Source organism: Gouania willdenowi, chromosome 9, assembly GCF_900634775.1.
Source record: "Gouania willdenowi chromosome 9, fGouWil2.1, whole genome shotgun sequence".
Classification (NCBI taxonomy): domain Eukaryota; kingdom Metazoa; phylum Chordata; class Actinopteri; order Blenniiformes; family Gobiesocidae; genus Gouania; species Gouania willdenowi.
Window position 1 is genome coordinate 17,288,506 of NC_041052.1, and position 25,259 is coordinate 17,313,764.

The 25,259-nt window shown below is 38.3% G+C and overlaps 1 protein-coding gene across 1 annotated transcript in view; it reads right to left on the minus strand.

The window, feature by feature from the left end:
- Window positions 1-626: 626 nt before the first annotated feature.
- The window catches only part of LOC114469478 (collagen alpha-1(I) chain), a 57,827-nt gene continuing 33,194 nt past the window's right edge, over window positions 627-25,259 (minus strand). The window contains exons 25-67 of the mRNA XM_028457022.1: window positions 24,076-24,183; window positions 23,813-23,866; window positions 20,771-20,824; window positions 20,644-20,688; window positions 20,378-20,431; window positions 20,230-20,274; window positions 19,655-19,708; window positions 19,506-19,559; window positions 19,301-19,354; window positions 18,176-18,229; window positions 17,523-17,576; window positions 17,388-17,432; window positions 16,191-16,235; window positions 15,341-15,448; window positions 15,005-15,058; window positions 14,877-14,930; window positions 14,315-14,368; window positions 14,000-14,107; window positions 13,045-13,098; window positions 12,676-12,783; window positions 12,549-12,602; window positions 11,831-11,884; window positions 11,488-11,541; window positions 11,342-11,395; window positions 11,011-11,118; window positions 10,864-10,917; window positions 8,753-8,806; window positions 8,565-8,618; window positions 8,395-8,448; window positions 8,269-8,322; window positions 7,822-7,875; window positions 7,681-7,734; window positions 7,358-7,411; window positions 5,831-5,884; window positions 4,920-4,973; window positions 4,824-4,841; window positions 4,699-4,752; window positions 4,240-4,302; window positions 3,332-3,497; window positions 3,149-3,255; window positions 2,997-3,077; window positions 1,303-1,488; window positions 627-1,165 (exon numbers count right to left, since the gene is read on the minus strand). Coding sequence (XP_028312823.1) covers window positions 1,010-1,165; window positions 1,303-1,488; window positions 2,997-3,077; window positions 3,149-3,255; window positions 3,332-3,497; window positions 4,240-4,302; window positions 4,699-4,752; window positions 4,824-4,841; window positions 4,920-4,973; window positions 5,831-5,884; window positions 7,358-7,411; window positions 7,681-7,734; window positions 7,822-7,875; window positions 8,269-8,322; window positions 8,395-8,448; window positions 8,565-8,618; window positions 8,753-8,806; window positions 10,864-10,917; window positions 11,011-11,118; window positions 11,342-11,395; window positions 11,488-11,541; window positions 11,831-11,884; window positions 12,549-12,602; window positions 12,676-12,783; window positions 13,045-13,098; window positions 14,000-14,107; window positions 14,315-14,368; window positions 14,877-14,930; window positions 15,005-15,058; window positions 15,341-15,448; window positions 16,191-16,235; window positions 17,388-17,432; window positions 17,523-17,576; window positions 18,176-18,229; window positions 19,301-19,354; window positions 19,506-19,559; window positions 19,655-19,708; window positions 20,230-20,274; window positions 20,378-20,431; window positions 20,644-20,688; window positions 20,771-20,824; window positions 23,813-23,866; window positions 24,076-24,183 — 2,955 coding nt within the window. The 3' untranslated portion in view covers window positions 627-1,009. The remainder of the gene's footprint in view (window positions 1,166-1,302; window positions 1,489-2,996; window positions 3,078-3,148; window positions 3,256-3,331; window positions 3,498-4,239; window positions 4,303-4,698; window positions 4,753-4,823; window positions 4,842-4,919; window positions 4,974-5,830; window positions 5,885-7,357; window positions 7,412-7,680; window positions 7,735-7,821; window positions 7,876-8,268; window positions 8,323-8,394; window positions 8,449-8,564; window positions 8,619-8,752; window positions 8,807-10,863; window positions 10,918-11,010; window positions 11,119-11,341; window positions 11,396-11,487; window positions 11,542-11,830; window positions 11,885-12,548; window positions 12,603-12,675; window positions 12,784-13,044; window positions 13,099-13,999; window positions 14,108-14,314; window positions 14,369-14,876; window positions 14,931-15,004; window positions 15,059-15,340; window positions 15,449-16,190; window positions 16,236-17,387; window positions 17,433-17,522; window positions 17,577-18,175; window positions 18,230-19,300; window positions 19,355-19,505; window positions 19,560-19,654; window positions 19,709-20,229; window positions 20,275-20,377; window positions 20,432-20,643; window positions 20,689-20,770; window positions 20,825-23,812; window positions 23,867-24,075; window positions 24,184-25,259) is intronic.

A 25,259-nucleotide genomic window follows, 5' to 3' on the forward strand; every position in this document is an offset into this window, starting at 1 on the left:
GGAAAAAGGTGACAATTATGGATTGAGGTAATATATATCTCCACATTTTGTAACAATCACACTGCAAAAAAAAAAAAAAAAACAGTAAAATATTATTGAAAACATCTTACAAATTTGACAATTTGCAAAGGAAGTATTTGCATTTTACAGATCAATGAATGACCATTAATGTTGATATAAATGCTGCAATAGTATCAGATTGTGAACGCCAGTTTCAACTCCATTATCATTTAAGTTTTCTTACAGCTGATATCCGGAGTATCTGAGAAATTTATGTATTAATCTTTTGAAATGCAAAAAAATACCTAACTAGTCTTTTACTATGGTCTAGCTGGTGGTCATTCATATACGTTAATGTATACAAGTCCCTCCTTCGTCCTATAGACCCCTATACAAATGGAAACGATCGCAGAATGCGCCCAGCCAATAGGCTTTGACTTCCTGTTTTTGAGACTGTCAATCAAAGCAAATGCCGAACTGTGCACGGAAACAGGCCGTGCGTCACAACAGTAAACAGGTTAATATGATTTTGGCTCTTACCTGACCCATAGACCTATATCAATGCGACCTGATGCAACCTTGTTATGTTCTGTGATGCGTGTGCAGAAAAGTAAGGGTGTGGCTTCTGATAGATTGGGAGAGGCAGTGGGAGGAATTGGAGCTGTAGAGGGCGGGACATCGAGACATCCTCTCAGAAATTCCGGATAGCAGCTTTATGTTCTTTGGAAATATTTACTATAAATTAAAAAACCCTGAACATGTTTATGAATTCTTCCCCAAAACAAATACAAATAAAAAGTCCCTGAAATAAGTCTAAAAAATAAAATGTGACATAAACACATGTACAAATATAGTAAATATCAAGGAGTTCAGACCTAAATGATCCCAGCAGGCGTGTGAGCCGACAGACGACCGTGTGCAGAACAGCAAAGAAAAAAGGCTGCGATGCTTTTGATTGTCCCGGACTTTCAAACAAATATCACACGTGATCTCTGGAGGTGCAGCTCTCTCAACTGAAGCACGCTGGTCCCACTGTGAAGCCAAACTCCCACGTTACCTCTTTGTTTCCAAACACAGCCACGTCTCTCAGCGGCAGCAGCTGCAGGTCGTCGCTTTCAAACTGGAAGATCGAATCCCGGTGTCCCGACTCCAGCTCATCCCAGGGCTGCAGAGGGGAGGACAAACAACACTCTGGGATGACGGCTTAACGGTACGTTAGATGGTAATTGCTGCACACTTTCTGCTCTATGTGCCTTTTAATTGCTCATAGTGGATAAATAGTTGTTGGAATTGAAAACCTACCACACAGTCTTGCAGTTCACCCTGGTAACTCTGCCTCCTTGAGTCGGCCAGGAAGCGAACCTCCCTCCTCTCGTTGCCCTGCCTGCTTCCTGTTGCACAAAAGTGGGTGACGGTCTGCGTGCAGGATCTGCTGCTGAGGCGCAGAAACCTCATCTGCACAACGTTGTTGCCTCCAGGATACTCAAACTGGAACAGGGAAGGAGATGAGGGTTCAAACCTCCATCAGATGATAGAAGTGTCACCAAATCACTAATCCCACTTTAGCACCTTTTATGGAAAAACCCAGATAATATCACCAGTAAGGGACCACACACTCATACTTGTAATCATATCCATTCACATTATATACATCCTTCTGTAGTTCCATGCAGGAAACAAAAATGTGTAACTTGACACATTGTCCAAGTTATAATAAAGCTGGATATATAAGATGGATTTATATAAAAAATTTAAACATGAATAAAGTGTAAATATTTAATAGTAATAAATAATTGAAATACCTTTCTCACACAGACACCCTAGACATACTCTCCCTGACTGGAACCCCTACACTCTAGACTAGATTACTGCAGTTCAGAACTTGAATCAATCATTCAGGCCACATCGACCAGACTTTCAAACAAACTGCTTTCTAAAATATACCTCATTTCTTTCTCTATCAAAGAAATATAAAACTCAATTACATCCACAAAATAGGAAAACAATAAATTTCATCATCCATAAACCTGTCCTCACAACACTACATGGGAGCAAAGTATGTGAGTGAAATTAGCTTCGAAAAAAACGGAAAATAAATCCATGCATTTGTTAAATCTGGACTAAATAATTTAGTTAGATCTTTACTGTCAGGATGCCCCAGTAACTCATTAAAAGTCTCCAGTTAATCCAGAACGCTGCAGCAAGAGCATTAACTGGAACACGCAGGAGAAAGTATATTTCTCCAGTATTAGCTTCCCCTTCATTGGCTCCCTGTAAAACTTCAGTCCCACCCTCTTGTCTTCATCTTCTACAAACTTTGGGGGTCAGAATAAAGGACTACGCCCAGACCAGTAGGGTAGTGGAGACAGATGCAGTCTCATCTACCACTTCCTTGTGTCTACACAGACTCTGCTATGGCTCTAACACTTGAGTGGATTCTCCACCATGAGTGTCTAGGTCCTCTCCTCTTTGACAATACTGTATCATGTTTTTATGCAGTTTGTGCTTTCTCCTCGGCCTTCTCTCTCTTTCTGTTTCAGGTGTCTTGGCGCTGAAGTTGGCCAGTCTGACAAATAGCTGCTACCTCTGAACCAGTTCTGCTGGAGGTTTCTTTCTGTTGCTATAACATGACTTATTGTTGTATTACTTAACTTATATATAAAAATCAAGTTAAATAAGCTGAAATAAATTTAAGCACCTCCCTGAAATAAGATTTGGCAACTTGGGATGTCTGGTTTTATAGTTTTCGACTGACTTTGAAAAAGTAAAGTAGTAAACTCAACACATTATTTCTGATCTGACGATCTGTTCACTATTTGCCAAACCTAAAGAAAACACAGATTGTTGAATCCATCATGTGACCTAAAAAACTAATATCAGATATTGTCAACTACTCGTATTTTAATCTTAACTAATTTAGCATGCCTGTAGTTCTTTGTTTTTTTTTACCTGCTATACATTAAATAAAGAATGGACAAAAAGCATCAGATGCTCACCTGGAAGCTGTCGTCTGAGGAACCTAACCAGTGGAAGGACATGTTGGTGCTTGAAGTCTTCAGCCAGGCTTTCACAGGAATCTGAGGATAGACTACAATGGATACCACGCCGAGATTCACGACTGGTACGTGTTTGATATGTTTTATGGTACCTGGGGCTGCAGTGGAGACAAGCACGTCTTTGGCTTTGCCGTGAAGTCACAGTAAACCTGGAAGGCATCTGCCGGGCTTCCCTGATTAGGGTCGATGTAGTACAAACCTGAGAGGAGAAGCTTATTTGAGCTCAGGAAACAAACTCAGTAACAGGTGTTTAGTGAGAGTACTATCAGTCACACCACTGGTGGAGTTTGGATGAGCAAGCCACAGCTCGAGGCAGGTCGTAGCCGGGTGTTGTTTGGTGCCATCGGGCGGGTCAATGAACCAGTGAAGGTCTTTTTGCAGAGCATCCAACACTGCTTGGACCAGGATGTAGTTTGGCTTATCAGACATGAAAGTGAGCTCCTTCAAAAAGAAGAGATGTACTTTATTAATGAGTAGGTCAGTAGCTCTAATGCACATCAGTGCTAACCAGACTTCTCATACCTAAGAATTCTGATCAGCACTGACAATAAATAGCAGCAAAGACTTCAAGGTAAAACATGCTAAAGGCAGAAACACTATTGCAAGACTTTGGCCAGTCTGGAAGTCTCAGCAGTGCAGCCTGAGGTAGTGTACCGTAAATACAAAACAAAAGGAGTTTGGCAGCATTATGAAGTGCTTAGCAATGATCCCATGACTTCTTTTGGCACTTATGACCAAAACAAATCAGACATGCATAAAAGTCATTACGAATAAAATGGTAAAGCTTGGTTTATTTCAGTTTTTTGATTTATAGAAAGTAATTTTCAATGTTATAAGTGTTAATTTAGCTACATCCAAAATCCTGTGGCAATGTTATATATATATATATATATATATATATATATATATATATATATATAAAAAAGAGTCCAGCCTGTGGACACAAAATAAAGCTTGAAATAACACAAACATTTATATCTGCATTAAGACTAATAAAATTACAATGTAAGTGCAGTTATCCCAACACTTTTGTTTGTATAGTGTTTATAAAAGATGAGAAACAAACAAAAGCAGATTTGAAACAAAAAAACGCAAGAAATGCCAGATGTCATATCTGCACATTTTTAATGATTGAAACTTTACTGAAAATCCAATAATGTGGTTTAAGTAGTCTAAACTTTACCTTCAGCTGAGTCAGGGTGAGGTTCAGAGATGATCCTGGAGGTCCGGGGGCTCCTGGAGGACCCTGACCAATGAAACATTGAGGTTTGAGATGACACCTGTACAGCAGTCATCTGCATTTTGAATAAGAAAAACCTACTTTTCTTTTCACAAAATCTGCATAGTGAAAAAGACTGTAAAGGTAAAATTAAATACCAATTAAACAGCACAGATATTGATTTAGTGACGATCACTTTAATTTCCAAATATAACATAATGTAATTGATAATAATATACACTAGGTAAGAGGTAATGACATAGCAGATGGTATTTAGTTGTAGAAAGTCAGCGGAAACGTGAGACGTGTGCTAGCACCAATTATGAGTTCCTCATTGTAACTTACTTTAATGAAAATCACATAAATCTGTTTTTACAGCTATCGGGCAAATCATCCTTACTTCTCTAACTTGTAAATACTCACATGTAATCCTTTGTTTCCAGGGACACCTGATGGACCGCGGAAACCTTTCAGCCCCTTGAGATCAAAAAACATTTAAGTGAAGAGAACAGCTTATATTGCAGATATCACACACTGGTTTCACTCACCTTCTTCCCAAACAAGCCCTAAAAGAAGAGAAACATCAGCTGTTTTACTTCACAACACTTAGTGAAATGCTACGATCTGAAATATGAGTTACTCACAGGAAGCCCAGGGAGGCCTGGATCCCCCCGTCTGCCCCGTGGACCAATGTCACCCTGTGGAGATGAGTTGGCGTCACTGAACATTTCAAATTATGACTTTCATGAAAAACATCACACATCTCTCCTTCCGACTGTTCATCTATTCCACAAACAGTAGATGCTGATGTAGGAGGTCTACTTCCCGCACCCTGGTTCAGGCTGTCGTCTGTGTTTGCATTGCTTTTGGTTCATATTTTTGTTTTATGGCGGCGGTGGTGTAACGTTAACGCTGTGGGCTTAAAATCAGATGGTCACTGGTTCGAATCCAACCTGGGTCATCACTGTGAGATGTTGAGCTAAAGTCCCTTAAGCCTAACTAAGCGTCCGCTAAATAAAATTAAAATCTCATAATATTCTTCACCACAAGTATGTAGGACCTCCTACATTCCGTGCGCATATAAATATCAAGCACCTAAAAGTGTCCCTTTAGGGGCTTACACATTTGTTGTTGCTGCTGTTTTTTCAAAATCCACATCTTGCATAGTATCTGAAATTTTTTGGAAATCTGTCATTTTATTATATATATTATATTATTATAATTACAGTATATTATTATCCTTTATATACTGTATATATTAAAATAAAAACACATTATTATTTCATTCACTAAGTTAGTGCCTTATATTAATTTTCTTGCAGTTAATACAAGTCCATGCACATTTGTTGTTGCTGCTGTTGCTTTTTCAAAATGAACATCTCTGCACAGTATCTGGAAATTTTCTTTTATTTTTACCCTTTACCCTGTTAGTTTACACCGTGGCTCAGAAACGTTTTTTAAATTTTTCTGTACGTCCATCACATGTTGAAAAATTGACATTAAAGATGACTTTGACTTTATTCAACTTGTACAAATTATTGACATTTTACTTCACCTGTTCTCCTTTTTGCCCGACTCTTCCTGGCTCTCCAGGAGAGCCTTGCGTTCCCTGAAACCAGATAAAATGTTGTTCAAGGCCCGGATCACATACAAAGACTTGACCAGAGTTAATTCATTTTGAATTAACTCAAACAAAAACCTTTTTGTGGCATATTAGAATAAAAAAAAAACTACATTCTCACTGTTTTTAAGCATCACAAATTAAAAGATTATAGCTACCCACTGAGGTTTCCTGCAAATAATTTACATGGATCTTATTACGGTACTGATAGCAAAGACAAATTGAACTTCATTCAGAAAGATTGGTTTAGAAATTAAATTGATCAACATTTTGAATCCCGCATTGTGATGAAGAACATACAATGTGTTTCTTAATTGGTGGGTATATCACTTTAAAATTCCATCATTGCCAATCATCTATCACAGTGGTTCCCAAACTGGGATACACCTCTCAGGAGGTACACAAAAACATTTGACAGTTCATTTTTTAACATTATTGATTTAGATTTTTTTTTTTTTTTACATGCACATACTTTTTTCCTCATCCATCAATAATAATTTGTGGCACAACTCTTTAAAATACACCAGAAGGGGAAGTGTTTTGCAACATACAAGACAAAGAACAGGAACAAACCACAATGTGATAACCCGACAGCATACATCCGGAGAACGACATTTACAAACTCTTACAATAGAGTAAACTGTGTGTGTGTGTAGGAAACAGGACGAAAGAAATGGAGAGAGGAAAAGTTAATATTAATAACGAAATAAGATAATAATGATAGTAGTAACTAGGCAAGACCTGTATTCGCAAGGCTAATACGTATTTGGCAATTGAAAATTAAAAAAATTGGCAAAAATGTCAATCTGTATCTGGATTTGTTGACAAGTTTGTTCTTTCTACTAATTAAATTGAAAGTAATAATGCAGGAAAAACTGATTGACCTTAAATATGACCTTGTTTTTTGTTTTGGCTGAGCTTTGTCATCCCGAGAGCGTTGAGGTCTCACTTTGACGCAACCTTGACCCTGACATTTTGGCTCCAAAAAAGGTTGACTGCACATCCGTGACATTGCCCCTATGAGATGAAATACGTGTCCTTAGTGCTGCATTAACAGCCTAGGAGGGGTTCCAGGAAAAAGAAGCTCCTACGAGAACAATCTATTTGGCAATTTTAGATTGCCAAATAGATTAATAACAGTTCAAATTCTAAAACGAGCAAAATATCAGAAATAAATACACACAAGAAAGAATTTTTTTTTGTGTCCGAAGTCTCGTCTAAACTAAGAATAACATGACCAAAATGGTTGTGATAGGAAATAAAGGTTTAAGGGTACATGGGGTAATAAAGTTTAGGAAACAGTGATCTAAAAATAAGAAGGAAGAAGAAAAGCTTTATGCATTTTTATTTGATATGAATGTATTTATGAATACCGTTAATTAAGTCTATTACCCAATGATACTGTATGTAATTACAGAATTTACACAAACGATGACAATAGAAGAAAGAAGATCAGCTCACCTTTGATCCGTCTTCTCCAGGAGGACCGGGTTGTCCTTTGAGTCCAGGCTCTCCCTGAGAGTTAGAAAAACAAAAAATTGTAAATTGTAATTTTACAAATAAAAAGTTTTTCCCCCACAAAAAAAAACTGAAACAGAAGTGTTTAAACCATGACTCGGCATAAATATTTAGATAGGCTTTGGTGTTTAAAGTATGGCTCAACAAAAAACTCACATAAACCATGACTCAGCATCCATACCCAGGTAGACGTGGGTTTCAAACCATGACTCAGCAGAAACCCATTGTACCAAGAAAATCTCTTCCCTCTATATTTGTACTCTTACCTTCAGGGCTGTTTGACCCGTTTCCCCTTTTCGTCCACGAGGACCTGCTTCTCCCTGTTTTAAATCAAAGACCAAAAATCAATAATAAGCAAAAGAAAGTTAACATTAAAATGGATATACAATTTAAATAAATATACTCACATATACACCTTGTCTCCCAGGTGGACCAGACCGACCCAGACTTCCCATCTGTCCCTGTAAGACGCAAAACTATCATTGTTCATAATAAATAGTGGACATTTCTTTTTTATACCTTAAAATACAATCCGCCCCGTGACCCTGAACAGGAACAAGCCGGTCAGACGATCAAAGAACGCAAATACAATTCACTGAGGGCAGCCATGTTGGACTGCATGTGAACGATTCCAGTCCAGTGTTTACATTGACTTCTACCGGATTTCTCAGATTTTCTTTACGTTTTCTTAGTGCTTTTTCTCACTTTTTCTCTAATATTGTTTTATTTATTACTACAGGAGTTTACCTATGGGAGGCATGTGTAAACTTCTTTTTAAAGAAATTTACTTGACTAAACCTCCATTATTAAATATGATCTTTTGATGTTTGCTATTAAACTTCTATGCAGCTCACCTTTTTTCCCGGCTCTCCTCTCCTTCCTCTTTGTCCAGATTTCCCTGGTTTCCCCTTTAAAAAAAACACAAACATGAAGATTTAGTCATTTGAGCTTCACTATGGGTGTCAGAGGAGTCATCGTACCTTTCTCCCTACATGCCCTTCCTTCCCCAGACTGCCAACTCGACCTTCATCACCCTGAAATCAGTGAACGGAACTGATTTTAGCCAATATGCGACCGTTATACTTTAAAAATTCAACTTGGCGCCAGAAAATAAAAAACTGAAAATGTCACCACTAAGATTTTTGCTGACCTTAACTCCTTTGTCTCCAAGACATCCCTCAGATCCAGGATGACCTTTAGGTCCCTAAGTATAAATTAATAAAATAATTACAATATCAAAAAAAGCTAACAGTTATACAATATGAGAGAGTTTTATAATGATACAGCTGTCTGTGTGTTTTATATTGGTCTGAAGTTTGCTTTGTATGTCGTTCTGACCTCAGGCCCTTGAAGGCCAATAGGTCCTGGCATTCCCGGCTCGCCATCGATAACCTGTAAATAAAAAGGAAAACTTAAGTTTATTACACTGTTATACATGGACAGTAACTGCTGGCCAATCATCTCTAAACTCAAATATTTGTATGATTACACACAAAACTCAATTATGACTTTAGAAACCATTGTTTGTAACTACCACAATGTAAGTGTTTATTAATCATTACACGGAAGAGGAGTTTAGAACTGAAGTAGTCCTTTACAAAATAACAGGACTTTGTTTTTAAGAAATCTTAATCTCTATCATGAGTATAAATTAAAAAGATCAAAGCTAAAAAAATTTTTACTGACAGGCCTTATTATTCTTGTTGGAAATGTTGCTGTCATAGGTTTATTTTAAAAATGACAATTTTAGTATGATGTAGCAATTATTTATCTGGTCATGATCATACTATCATCATTATTCTGTTGCATCTCCACAATTTGGCCTCCAAAACCTTCAAAAGAATTCTCGCATTCCTCAAAATGTCAGATTTCTGCTCCGTCTTACTTCAGAAGACTTGTGATGATCCAGGCATAAAGAGAACCTGGTGGGTATCGTTCCAAGCGCTCCCACGACTATTAAACTCAACATTTAACTCCCTGCAGCTTTCCAAGTTTTCCTTGTACATATATGTTCCATCTTTCTCTATTTTGGCTCTTTGAATTAGTTTGGATGGTCTGCTCCTTGCAGCTGTTCTCAAACCTTCAGTTTCTCACTTTAAAGGGGAGATATGATGAAAAAAAAATCACTTTATAATGGTTTTGCTACAGTGATCTACATCTCTTTAGCCTCATTCAGAGGGCCAAGTTTGAAAAAGTTATGTTTCCTCCCTCCCTTGTTATTCCACATTTTGTAAAAAGCTTTTGAACTGACGATGTCACGCTGGGATGTTTACGGATTTGTGGCTCATAGTGCCAACTCAGTTTTGGAATTGGACAGCTTCCAAATTTTACAATACAACGAGAGAGGAAAGGAGAGGATCTGGCTGTGTTTGTGAATGATAGATGTTGTAATCCAGGGCACATCACTATTAAGGTGCAGTTTTGTAGAAAGGATATTGATGCGTGTGTCCCTGTGGAGGAAGAGGAATAAGCTGATGTTCAGCCACTGAGAGGATGTAGGTCCCACCTTCACATCATAAAACAGTTTGTCTGACTCAAAATCACAATAACTGCTTTAATTGCCATGTGTTTTACTGTAATGTGCAGTTTTTTGGCTGAAAACAATAACAAGAGTGTGTGTATAGCAAAAGATAATTGCTAGTGATCAGCTGTTGTGTGTGGCTAGCATGCCTACTCATGAATATGCATAAGTCGGCCGCGAATTAGCCTATTTTGAGAATTGCTCTGTGGCTTTTCAGAGGGCTAAAACTCCATAAAATAGGCGAGTTTAGGAAAGTAAACCTGAAATACTATGTTTTGGGGGTTTTTAAAACAAGTGGAGATAGGTGAAAAATAGCATCATACTGGACCTTTAAGGAAACTCATTGTAGCCACATCCAACTCATTTGTTCTCATCTCTTAGGTCTGTCTTTTAAACTGCCCAGGCATGACTTTTTCTGATCATGCTTTATATCTATTCTTCTGTTCTACTTTACCGCCTTTGAAGCAGATCCTCTCTCACACTATTTTGATCACTAACTACTGAGATTCCTGAGAATATACTTCTCGAGCTGCCTTTATTTTTCTTCCACCAAATCCATGACACTTATTTGACCTCTTCCTCGCTTTGTTTCTCTCCACAAAATTGTTCATATATGAAAGTAAAAAAAAAAAAAAAAAAAAAGTGTAAAAAATTACACAAACAAGAAAACAACTTAACACATCTATTCAAATATTCCCGTTATTTAGTTGTTGTACAACAACTAAAATGCTTTTCACAAATATTTTAAGACGTGCTCTTGCTGATGTGTTTTCCTGTAGCTCACAGGGGGTTAACGCAGTGCAAGATCAGATAACATGCTGGAAACCAGTTGGCAGGTCGTTCATTATTAAGAAGAGGTAAATTTGTTGATTAGCAAGGAAAGAATGATAATTTGAAATCTGATTTTGACTTTGTGTCCTCATCTTACATCTAGTCCTGGTAATCCTGGTGGGCCTTTAATGCCTGGTAAGCCATCTGAGCCCTGCAAACAGAAGGACTACAATGCTTAGCGCAATCATGGACGGCTATAGCGACAAGAATCTCAATTAAGAACCAACAATGGGAGGTTTCTTACCACCTGGCCTGGCTCTCCAGTCTGTCCTCGCTGTCCATGTGGGCCTTTGAGTCCAGGAATACCCTTAGGTCCGGCATTTCCTTGTCGTCCCATCCTTCCGACAGATCCCTGAATCCCAACATCCATTAGTGAGCAACAGAGACTAATTACACTGTTTAATTTTCCTTATTTGAACATATTTACTTGTGTTATTTAAATTTAGCTTGTATATAACAATTTAATTTTAAACCATGTAACAACATCATCAACTGACAGTCCTAAATTGATCGACTCCTGTCTAATGTTTTTTTTTTTTTATTATTTCAGAGTGGTGTAAAAAATAATATAATACCACTGGTCCGTCCTTTCCCATCTGCCCTTTCACACCTGGACGTCCCCTCATTCCCTACAGTTACACAGAATGCAGCATTCAATTCAAACCAGGAATAGTTTATTTAAATAAAACTATATAAAAGCTGTCTTAAGCATATCTTTTACCTTGGGGCCAGGAGATCCAGCTTCCCCTGTCGGACTAGCAGGACCTTTGTCTCCCTTTGTGAAAATAAATTATTCAGACATCATAACATACATTAAACAACGTGATTGTGACTGACGTGGTGAAGCAATCTCCTTCTAAACAAAGGTCAACAGATTGATTTCAAGGATATAACTACCACTTGTTGAAAAACAAACCTCAAAATCTCAAGTGCATTCTCACTTGCCTAAACTATCAAACTATATGAGATAACAAACCCTGGTTCATCTTAAATGACAGGTATGGTGTGAACGCACCCAAAATACAGTGTTGGTCTTTTAAAAACTATACAGAGGCGCAGCCTACCTTCTCTCCTGATGACCCGGCAGGTCCATGAACTCCTATAACTCCTTGAAAACCCTGAAAAACATACACACATTCACAGCCATCAACAGTTGCCAGAATAGCAACAATTTTCTTAATTCCCTTGTCCTAATTCATTTTTAAACCATTGAGGAAAGTAGTTTTCTTGTGTCTGAACTTCTTGCAGTCCAAATTACCCAAAAACTTATTTTACCCTGAGTCCCATGTCCTTATCAGAATGGCTGGATTTGAGTAGGTCAACTGTCACAGATCAGTCTACTTATCTAAATAATAAGGAGATGGGGGAATCACAATTGGTGATTTAAAACAGCTTTACATGTCTTGATTTTTCTTAACAATGTTTCCAACCTTAAGTACCACATTACAGGCTGCTAATCCCTACTGCCCCCTACTGACATGAAGCAGTATTTAATGACTGACTATAAATTATAATGGCCAGATAGCTAATTTACAGTAAAACCATTGAAGGAATTCAACTAATGTTTCGGCCTGAGGTTTATGTCTTGGCTTTGGTTCATTTGCTAACCACCTTAATTCCAAACAGTACAAATACTTTGACAGATCATTGCAGAGTGAAGAATATTTATATGGATTTAAAAGCACAAAAGGGCTTTGGAGTGACACATTGCACTTCTAAACCTGTAAATTGAAGTGTAAATAAGGGGTGTAAATTCTCAATATTTGGACGTCCATTAATGACCTTTAATCCTTGAAATCCTAATGGTCCAATTCCTCCCATCAGCCCTCCTTGACCCTGGCAAAACAAGATGATGTTAATAAACTGTGATGATTGCATAATTTCATAAAAAATATTGAGACTCATTTACCATCAGACCTACAAAACCCTTCTCTCCTTTAGTCCCTCTTGATCCTCGTGTACCTGGGATACCTGGAAGACCCTCTGGTCCCAAAACACCCCTGCGTCCAATCTCTCCCTGTATAAAACACAAATACCTTAAACTTATATTAACGTTGCTACAATACCTCCATGCAGCGCTAGCCCTAGTTAGATTGACATTTGATGTTGCAAGACTTTTTAAATTAAGTTCTTTGAGTCAACTTTAATAAATCATCAATAAAATTACAGTATTGAAATGTTTAGTTGTTGGAGTTAATGCTCTAAGCGCCAAAGTTGCACCATTGCTAGCCAATATGTTACAGTGCTAATAATAGATACAATCTTTAATGAATGTGACCTTTGTTCCTTTAGCACCCAAAGCCCCAGGAACACCAGGTTCCTCGTCTTCTCCCTGCAGAAAGAAACATGTTGAAGAACCATGTGCACAATCCTAATAGTGAGCAAAGACTGAATAAGGGGCATAGAATTCAAAGCAGCATTTTGGAGGAGATCCTGATCAATATACTGATTCTGGATCAGTTTAAAAAAAAGAAATCACTCTCTCTCATCATTGGTGATTTAAAAAAATAATAATATCCGAGTTCGTAATTGACTGATTTCTCATGAAATCTGAATCAGTTATGTTGGGTTGGTTCCTCAATTACCGTATCGGTTTTCATTCGGATTGGATTGGTATTGTGCATTTCATCTGGATTTTATGAGAATATGAGGGTACCCATACATTTGGACTTAATGCATTGTAATTAATTGAGACAGAAAGTTCTCAAAAGCCTTTAAAATGTGAATGATCGCGGTACAATGATCGGGATCACTAGTCCAGAATACTGCCAATATCTGGCAAAAAGGATATTTGGCACTTGTCGGAGGTTTGTGCGCTCTCAGTGCTCGTTTGATGTAAATTTTATTATGAAATGCCAATTAAATGAAATCTCTTAAGACATAATAACACTACTGTCATTGTATATCTAATTATGTCAAAATACAATATTTTCCATATATTTTTTCTATATCCATACATTGTGAATGCTAAGCAATGATCCAACAACAAAAAGAGCATATACTTGTCTGCATTATGCTACATGAAGGCAGCAGTACTGCCTGAGAGAGCGCAGAACTATAAGAGCAGTGTTATCATTCATTAAGAGATAGACTGACCATCTGGTCTAATGGACCAATCTTTTTGGGACATTATGTTGAAAAAATAATTGAGACATGTCAGTGCGACCAGGACAGGACTCAGTAAAACCACTGGTCTTGATAAAATGGTACCATAGAGTGACAATACATCTAACCTCTTTGCCCCTCAGCCCAGGCTCACCCTGCAGCCCCTGGGAGCCCTGAGGTCCTGGCTCTCCCTTCAGTCCTGTGGGTCCTTGGTGTCCACTTGGTCCTGGTGATCCCTGTTATTAGCAATAGGAGCATATTTATCCAGGTAATTTATTTATTTTCCTAAAACTCTTGACAGTGTCTCTGATAAACCATGGAATGGAAGCAGTTCTGTCCTTAATGGTGTCTGATGGGCAAACAGGGTTCAGTAAACCTCAAAACTAAGAGATTGTAATGACATTATTAGAATGGGGAGGGTGTATAATGTAGAAAGCACAGACCTGGTCCCCTTTTGCTCCAAGAGTTCCTTCCTCACCAGCTTTCCCAAGAAGACCCTAGGAGAAACATATCCACTCTAAAAAAACAATACTTTAGTATCAGGTTGACTGCTTTAAGGTAGTCAACCATTTTCCATGATATTTTTCTCTGATGTGCATCTTTGAGCAGCAGTTTGCTGCAAATCCAGATGAATGTGTGACATTTCTCTCTATCTGGAGTTTGGGAAGCTCACATCAGACTGAATATTCAGATGACCTTGAGTTAGAATGCAACAGGAAAAAAATAAGTGGAAGTAACTCACTAAATTTACATAATTGTTGACACTGCACACTTTTTCTCTATTCATTCACACACGGGCCTTGACTTCATGTGATTTCTTCAATTATACAATTTCATTTAGCAGATGATTTTGTCCCAGGCAACATACAATACAAGCACAAATTTAGACTGGAGGGAAAACCCTTAGTAAGTGCAACAAAGTGCTCTAAGTTTGATTGGCTGCAGGTGCTGCCATCTAATACTAGAAGACAAGCCTTTTAAGACAACTTTAATATGTGAGCTTACCTGCTGCCCAACCAGACCTGCAGCGCCAACATCCCCAGCAGGTCCCTTGGCTCCCTAAAAACCAAAGATAGAACAGGAAACTGATGGACGGGATCTATTCAGAGCGGAGTGTATGTCCATGTTCTTACCTTTTGACCCCTCTCTCCGCTCCGCCCCTTCACACCAACCTCACCCACTGGTCCCTGAAAGAAAACAGGCTCAACATGAGTGGGTAAGGAAGTCAGTTTTGATTTGGTCAATGTTAAAATCTTAAATTCACAAATATTTTAGAATTTCCTGCCTGAAGACTTACTAGTCTTGGGGGCTTGTGAGTTATAGAAATAAACGTAGGGTGAGTAGAATTTCAGATTTTTGACGTACACTCACTTTTAGTATGAATTCTACCCAACGTTTCATAAATGAGGCCCCTGAATAAGAGCGTTAGTGAGAGTGGAGTCACAGATATACAGACAATATGCACTCACTGGAAACCCTCTCAGCCCTGCTAACCCTGGCGGCCCCGGAGCACCCTTGCTGCCTGGTGGACCCAGTCTACCCAGACGTCCAACAGCTCCAGGCCGGCCTGAAAGTCCCTAGAACCAGTAGCAGAGGAAAATGACAGTATTATGGTATGGTTAGACAAGAATCAACAACTCAAATTGTTATGATGTATATCAAACTGTTCCTATTCCCCCAAAGATACCGGAATTATTTTTTTTTCTTAACCATGTCTGGACTTCTTGTCATAGGTTAATACCACATGTAGTGCAATAACTGTGGCCGTCCCTAGGCCTCCCTAAAGAAGAGAAATCTAGACTTTATTAAGGAGAAAAATATACAAAGACGGCAGTGACACACTTGATGGAGAAATGAAATACAAGGGTAAAGGAAGGTTAGGAAGGACAGGACAAAGACGGATGAGAGGGCACTGTTGGTGTAATATGATGCTACAATTATGTAGAAGAGTGAATTATCTTGTGCTAATATAGTCATGTATGTAGAGAGAACATTAGGGAAAAAATACATCCAATTACTCCGACACTATGAAGATAAGTGTGAGGAGAGGGAGTGAGTGTGTGCTTACAAATGTAACAGAGCAGTTTGCTGGAAGCTAACGAACCCACGAGACCAGCCAGACAGGCAGCCACCAAGGGGACCCAAGGAGGCCCGAACCACTGCTCCAGAGACCACCCCGATCCCCAAGACCACAAAAGAAACAAGGTCTGTAATGGCCCCACCACCATCATTATGTTGCCTAAATTAGTTTTGTTGCTGTTCTTGAACCCTTTGGACAACATGCAAAAGTCTGACATTCCAGTAACGTCTTATACTCACTGGTGAACCTTTCACACCTATAGGTCCCACCTCTCCCTGACGACCCTGAAAAAACAAAACAAAACTAGTGAAACACATTTGTGGACTTTTTTCTGGTGTCCATCTCCAGCTCTCATTAGGAGCTAGGCGTGGGTACACCCCGACAGGGCACCAGTCCATCGCACAGCAACACACACAGGCAGACAACTACTCACGCTCCCATTCACTCCTACAGGCAAATTCGACTCCAATCAGCCTAACATGGAGAGAACATGCAAACTTCACACAGAAAGGACCCAAGTGAACCCAGGACCTTCTTGCTGTGAGGCATATGCGCTAACCACTACTCGACAATGCACCGTCTATAACTCCAATATGTGTGTGTGAAACCTGTAGAATACCCTATGGTATATCCCCCAAGTTTTACCAAATTATTATTTTCTGTAATTATTATTTCCCTGCATAAAAATGTTGGGGGCTTCCGCTGGAGACTATCATTATATACCCTCATAGGCATTTGTAACTATCCACAGATTAACAGGACACTGTGTGCCAAAGAGGTATTACTTTCGTTTTGCATGTCCCGGTTTATGATTTAGATTCCTGTTCAAAGATTTTTTTTTGTTATTTCAGTTACTTAAACTCTCATTTCTTATTACATAATATATGTGGTTGGGTAAAAATACATACGACATCAATAAGATGCCATTTTTATTTGTTTAATATGCCCCCCTCCCACTCTCATCATCTGTCCTCCACCACTGCAATACTAAACTGAAAAAGGTAAATAAACATTGTTTTCTTACTTTGTGCATTTTGCAATTCTTTATCTTGTCTATGAACAAACAAGAACCTAGTCATGCATTAAGGCACATTTGCTATGAAGCTGCTTAACTGAACTTTTTTTTTATCCTTTTAAAACACCGTCATGTGTATTTTTCCAGGTGAGAGATAAGAAAACTTCAAGATTAAACTTTATGTTCCACATTTCAGACAGTAGTGTGCTGTCTTCTTCTGAGACTGATGAGTAGTGACCAGTCCCAGATGTTTGCATAAGTTTAGCATGTAGTGGTGAGCAGTGTTAAAAAGTAAAGGGGTGGGGCTATGTTAATGGCTGATAAATTATCCTGCATCCCTAAGCAGAACAGAATTATTTTGGCTCCTTCCGTGTTAGTAATGTGCTGGAATGTAGAGTGGAGCTTAGTGTAGAGTGCTCACCTGTGTTCCTGGAACTCCTCTCTCTCCAGCAGGACCCTGCATTCCCTAGAAAAGCAAAAAAATATGTTCTAAAAAAAGAAAAAGAGTTTGTTGGGGGGAAAAAAGTTTGAAGGAGGAAGCAGCGAACACACTCACTCTTGGTCCGGTTAGTCCTGCGCTACCAGGACGGCCTCTGACACCTGCCTCTCCCTACACAACAGAACACAGAGCAGCAATGTTAGATGGTGGCGATAAAATAAGATGATACCCTGAAAATGAGTTGGAAAATGGATTGATGGATGGACAGTACAATGCAATACGGTACAATGAGAAGATATAGGATGCGATAAGAAAAGATACAAATAAAGTCAAATATAAAAATACACGATAAGATACAATGCAATTAGAATAGATACGATACATTAAGATACATTACAATAAGTTAAGTTCCGATGAGATACAGTAAGATGAGATACAAAAAGATAGGATACACGAGGATAAGATAAAATAAGATCAAATACGATAAGGTCCGAAAAGACAAGATAAGATACAAAAGGATAAGATTCAATATGATAAGACACGGTACAACATGATACAGGATGTAATAAGATAAGGTAAGATACTGAAACAAGATTGGATAAGATAGTTCAAGCCATTCAAGTAAACTCAAGATACACACCAGTCCAATATCTATACCTTATTTAAGGGAAGGGGTTTTTAGTTTTACTGAAACATTGACAGAATTTTGGACACAGTGTGATTAATGTGGATACTCGTGTTATGAGTAGTTTCTAGTGCAGATGTCTCACCCTTTGGCCTGAGTGGCCCGGCTGCCCAATCAAGCCAATTGATCCCTGGTAACCCTGAGGAGAACAATGTGCTTTTATTAACATTCATCATAAAAAAAATCATTCTGTTTTTACACAAAATAAACATTTTGGATTGTTATGCACTCAACCTTAAACCTAAACTTAACATACAGTATGAACAAATGTAAAAAAAAAAAATCAAGAAATCCGAAATGTAATAACTATCAGTATCACACGTATTTACATGAACAAAAAAAAAAAAAAAAAAAAAAGGTTCCCAGGTCCTGGTTAAGTATTTTTCTAAAATAAAGAACAGAAATACAGGAATATGAGAATAAAAAAAATAGTAAAAAATTAGGAAAGCAAGCAAAGACAAATCGAGGTAAACAAACATGTTCATGCAGCAGCAATATTGTGTGTCCAAAAAAACACATATATAAAATAACAGACACAGCTCTGAATGAGCAGTCGTCAGCTGATGCTGAAAAAATTAGTTGCAACCATTCCGACATCCCTTAGCGTGGCTAGTTGCTATGGTAACGGACCCAAGCGTTAAGATGCTGTCATTGATGTTGTGTTGGTTTGACTTTTGTAAAGCAGCTCAAGGGTCTACACGTATTCAGAATCAACAACTAACTTACTTAGGTTTAACTTAGGTAAAAAAAAAACATCAAAAGTGAGCTACTGTATGCACTAAACAAGTGAAGTCATAGGTTCAGACAGAGCCAAAAACATTTGCCTTTGGGGAAAAAAAAAATATATAGTGCACTTATTATGAAAGGGTTTGAAAAAGTGTTTCCATTTCACGCTTCACTACAAACTGAAAGTAATGGAGAACAAATTCTTGTTCAAAATCTTACTGTATGCAAGTATGTTTTTCTTTTTGTGCTTTACTTGAGTTACTCTGATGATGTTAGAAGCATAACAACACAAAGAGGAGAGAGGAAGGACATGCACTGCAGTTGCCAGGATGGCTTTAGGTTGTTCAAAGGACGACGTTTATGGAGCATTTTGGTAAATTTTTGCATGGAATAACTAGCTGTATCTGGCAATGGAGCACAGTTGTGTTAGGGGAACACATTTTCAGAACAAGAGTATGAGGATAAATTAAACTTTGGCACTCACATAGAAGCCCACATGACCCTGAGGACCAGTCAATCCTGGTTTTCCAGTAAATCCCTGTAAGGGAACATGGAAATAGACTACTGAAAAACTCTTCATTATCCCTCAAATCCTAAAATATTGAAAACAGCTAAACATTAAAAATGATCTAAAAGGAGACGGTGTCAAGGTTGATTGATCACCTCAGTATACTTATATAAAAGCTCACCCTCCCTCCTGCTGCTCCAGGGATCCCATTCACACCTGGTTTTCCTGGTCGACCCTGAACAAAGGACACCTGTTACTCATTTTGATCATCACAACTTTAACACAAATGGCTGTTGGTGTCTTCTTTAACGGAAAAGTGTTTGGATGTACCGGAGCTCCCGTATGACCGTCCAGCCCGTAACGACCTTCTGAACCGGGATGTCCCTTCATGTACACACAGAGCAAAGAAAGAAGATAAACTAGGTTAAAGTATGGATAATACACCAATGCTGATGTGTTTTAACAGTAAATCGATTAATGATCGGTTTCCTATCGATCATTACCTCCCTACTAAAAACCTACAACGCTAGAAGCAGCTAGCATATAGCTAATAGCTAATTCAATGAATCATTCAAACAAAATCATTCAGTTTTTATGAAACGAAGGTTAAGGTTATTCTTTAGATTATATTAATTTAATTTCAACTGTTTTGAAATAATCTAACCTAAAAACCTAAAAAACTACATTTATCATTAAGTGCCAGTTATAAATACTGGTAGATGTTTTAGAAACCAGTACCTCCATGATCTTGTTGCCTTTTTCCATAATCACGGCAGCCGAGTAATGTTGACTTTGTCATCAATTTTTTAAAAATTTTACCATGATTTTTAGAAAAGTTGTGGGGATTATTAAAGATAACCTACATTTTGTTTTATTTTAAAAATAAAACATTCCAAACACCTTACCTTGTCTCCATTAGCCCCCGGGGAGCCCGATAAGCCTGGAAAGCCCTGCAAACAGAACACACTGCAATGTAAACATGTGTGAGCAGCTATGTGCAAAGCACAGGGAGGATACGTAATGATATGAAATGGGAAGGTATAGAATGGGAACCTGTGTACCAGGCTTTCCTTCAGGTCCCTCAATCCCAGCCCAACCTCTGAAACCCTGCAGCAACAAACAAAGACATATCTGTGAGTAATTATCCAGATTTGTGCAAAAATACATTTTAAAACCACAATATTACAAAGCATGCAGAGAACACTGCACTCTAGCTGTTGCACTAAAATAGCTACATACTGTACTCCCAAGTCATCTTGGTGTTTAGCTAACTGTTTACAGATAAGTCAGCTCTTTAAAGCAGTATTTTAAAGTCTTACCGGTGAGCCAGGCGGACCGTACGGTCCAGAGATTCCCGTTAGTCCCTGTGAATGAAGACAGAACACTTAAACTACAAATCCTGATAAACAAGTAGGTGAATAAAAGCCAAATTTCACAAGGAATTGCCTTTGGTCCTTTGAGGCCCGGCATCCCTCTTTGGCCAGGAAAGCCCTGGTTCCCCTAAAAAAAAATGAAAACACACAAAGGTGACAGATGTTTAACCCTTTACCTAAAATGTCTAAAAAGCAAATCCAAATTATAAGGATGTCCTTATTGGTCAGCTGTAATGGATCAGGGCTGTTTTATTGTTTAGTTTTTTGCCGAATTTAAGTGATTGCAAAAATCTGTTACTCATTTATACTTGTTTATGTTAGCTGATAAACTGAACTGGTTTGCAATGTACCGTAAATAAGCAAAAACAGACCTGGGTAATGGCTTTAAACATTTTTAGATCTCTGTGGTGTAAAATTATAGCTACAGTTTAAAGTACAAACAAGATTTGCATTCTCAAATAAATAAAGACATAAGACCAGAGGGAAACAAAAGAAAACTAAGACTTTGTCCAACCTGGACGTTTGAGAGGCATCTGGCTGCAGACCGACCCGCTCATGTACCCATGTGACCCACCGACAGTCTCATGTACCCAAGTGATTGTGATTCTCATCTTAACAGAAGGGGGCGACAGAGCGTACAGCCTAGCATACAGCCTGTCGGAAATTATTTATAGCCGACGATGATCCTCTCTATTCTTACGCTGTGGCAATGGCACGGTAAGGCAACTGAGACTTCCAAGAACCGTCAGTCGTACAATACTCAACTCAACTTTATTTATATACAACAAAATCAATAGTGAGTATTATTAATCATATGCTGCTGATATTTAACTAATATATTCAATTGTCCAATTGTTTATTGCTATAGCCTATATTGTGGCCTGATTCCGATTCTGTATCTAATCAGCTCAGGTGTGCAACACCTGAGGCAAACCCAAACCATGGGTAATGTACCAATTTTAGTAAACTTTATTTATATAATTCTGAAAGATTTTACTTAAGTGTGCTATCAAGCAGTTTGCCATGTAGCTAAGGTTTCTTTTTAAGCTATTAAGCTGTGACACAAAATAAAGGACTATAGTCACTCAAGCGTTCATGGGATCAGTCCCAGCTAGCTGTTACCAAAGCTAAACTCTCAACAATCACAAATAGACGTATTATCTGCAAACTCTTAAACGGCATAAAAATGTTCAATTGTCAACATACTCTAAACAAATGGACACTAGGCTGCTGCTTGCTTACTTTGTACTGTCACAAAATGGAAACAACCAATTATATTTCAGCTAAGGTATAATAATATTTACACTTCACTGTTATTTGAACAAAATCACGGTAACTCATTACCACTTCAATTTGCAAATTCTCTGAGGTGTGAGTGTCTAATCTGACCCAAATATAATATATAATAAATACATATTTTACAAACTTATTGTGTGACCTTGGTCATGGTAGGTGAACTATCAGTTGTATTCCTAGGTCTGTCCAAGTAACAAAAAATAGCAAAATGCTAAACACGTTTCACGTCTATCGCATTGCTACTGTTAGATCTACATTTAGTTTTTTTGCAGATGCATATATCAATCATAACTGATGGGGAGGACTTTGTTGAGGAGACTCTGGAGGTAAACATGTCAACTATTTTGAGTTTAACAAATGTATTCAATTGCCATTGCAGATTTTATTATATAGGACAGCATAGTATACTGCATAATTACTGAAATAACCATTATTGCAATATAGGATTTCCATTTTAGCCATTTAGTTGCCTAGTTCTGGTCCTTCTTTATCACTATAGATTTTCATATTGTGGTGCCCTATTTTGATTAATGTGTTTTTAGAATGACTACCAGATACATGACCTCGAGGTTGCGGATCCACTTGTCGTTGGGTGTCCAGTTATTTCTTTCCTCATTGCATTTAGTTTTAGTTGTCTATTTGTTGTAACGATATTTCTATATTTTTGCATATTATTTAGGTAAAGAACGTTGTTGCTGACTGCAGAAAAGCAGCTGAATGGGCAACAGAAAATATTGCCATTATCACAGAAAGAATTGCGTTACTTCAAGCCCTTCAGATGAGTACAAAAGATCTGGCTAAGGCTGAAGAACAATATGACCTACTAAAAAGCACCGACATGTCTGACATGGAGAGCGAGGCTATCCTAGAGCCATTGACATTTATTTCTACAACATGGGTGACGTAGAAATTTTGTGAAAAAGTCGTAGATAAAAGTAACAATGTTTTTTTTTTTTGTGAATGTCATCTCTTTTAGTTTGCAGTCCCTTTTTGGGTTCAGATCATAAATGATAACACATTTTTATGCTTTCAACTGTTAATAAAACTTACTTTAAAAAGTAGTATATTTTTTTCCTTTTTTCCTCTCCTGATGTCAAATAACTTTTTTCCCCTCCAGATGTCAACTATAACTTAAATACTGTATGTTCTCTGGGGAAGTAGCTGTCTCGATTTAAAAACTGAAGTTTTACAATGGCATGAATGGGTAGAAAAAAAAGTTTTAATTTCTGATTGTCTAGCTTTTAAAATGAATTTAAATAAACAAGTTCTACGTGGGTTTGCTTCTCAGGTTACCAGATTGACACACAAAAACTAGCTCTTGGTAGATTGCACTAGTAGCTTGTGTGCTTTTACAGTAGTATTGGAAGCTCCTGTTAAGGTCTGTGGGTCACTTGGGTTTGTTGCAATGCTTGTGTTGAGCAAGTTGAATGTTCATGCAAATATATACCAATGCCATCTCAGAGGTCTGAACCTGCATCCTGAATTGGTGTGCCCTATTGTGCTTGTTTACTTTAATTAGGAAACAGGAGCAACGAGACATGCAAAATCCATTTAGAAAGCCCTCCATTTTTATTGCTTAATGACACTTCATTTTAAGTAATCATCAATGACGCATTAATCAAACGCATTATAACTTTTCTTATTCGCAAAACATATCCACATTTCTTACATGGCAGGCTGTGCGCCTGGATAGGATGTTGCCCCCTTCTGTTAAGATGAGAATCAGAGTCACGTGGGTACATATGATTGACAGGTACATGACAGGGTTGGTCTGCAGATCAGACGCTCTTGGGATGTTTCAAGTAAAAGACCTTCTCACCTTTGAACCCTGTTTTCCAGTTCCACCTTGGACCCCGTCCTCACCATCTTCACCCTGAGGAGAGGGAACACACTTAAAAACCACAAGAACAACATACGGCCTTTGCTAAGAATGGGCCCAAACAGCTGAAAACCAAAGCCTGGGCTTCAAGATTTCGACCAGAATTAACCAAATCCTGTGCCTGGTTCCACTGTAGAAACACAGCTTAAGACATGGATTGTTTCACAATGACAGTGCAGATCTGTTGGTATCATATCCTTTACCTCCTTTCCTGAAGGCCCGGGCGGACCTCGGTCTCCTGGACGACCAGACAACCCTCGCTTGCCTGTGTCTCCGTAGTGTCCCTTCACCCCTGCAACTCCTGAAGACCCCTGAGAGGACAGTGGGTCTGTTATTCACAGTGCTGAGAGTAGCTCACAACAGAGGCTTGCTCATTGTAACTTATTTGATTAATATTTTGATTTAAAACCAGTATTTATTAAAGAAATTTGAAAAACAAGTTCAGATGAACTACGGCTGGGCCTGCGGAACATCTCCGCGCCGAATAGCACGTACCACATTCCCAAGAATTCAGTCAAATGACTCGGTTCCACAGAGTAAAAAAAGGTCTCAGAGAGGCTCTTGACATCCGCTCATAGAATATCCATGTCAAATTACAGCCCAATTCAAGCATTAATGGAGGAGTAGTCATTTGAAAAATGGGGCCCCCCAATGGCACATACGTAGTAATGGGCCCCATTCATATATTGGTATGTCTCGATGATTCGGTACCACCAACTGTCGCAATATTTGACTCACAAAAAGAGAAAATTACTTTAATAGAAATAGCCGACAAAAGGGGGGTGGGCCCCCGGGACCTATTTAAAAAAAAAGGGCTCTGAGCGTCTCATCATATTCATTCATACCAAACTATATTCCGATCCAACAAGAACTAACAAAAAAGTTGTCATTTGAAAAATGGCGCCCCCTTGTGACACATACAATGTAATGGGCCCCATTTATATATTGGTATGTGCCAATGATTCGATACCACCAACCGTCGTAATATTTGACTTACAAATAAATGAGAAATCGACTTGTTTTCTTTTTTTTTATATATTTGTTTTTAGGGCCCCCTCTAGGCCCCAAATCAAAAATCAGGCTTCGAGCGTCGATGCGTACACATCCATGAATTATACCTACCAAATTTCAGCCCAATCTTTTCACAACTAACAGAGGAGTAGCTATTTTAACTAGTGTACACAACAACCAAGAAGAACAAGAAGAACAAAGTGAGTGGCGTTTTGAGTCCGGTAGCCCGGCCTAAAGAAATGCCATAAAAGTTACTGTTTAGAGTGCAGCCTTTATTTGTAATTTAAATTTACGCCATACAATACATCAAGCTAAAATGTATTGCATTGGCTGAGTGGACAGAAAGTGTTGTAACAGCATTAACATAGAACTTTTT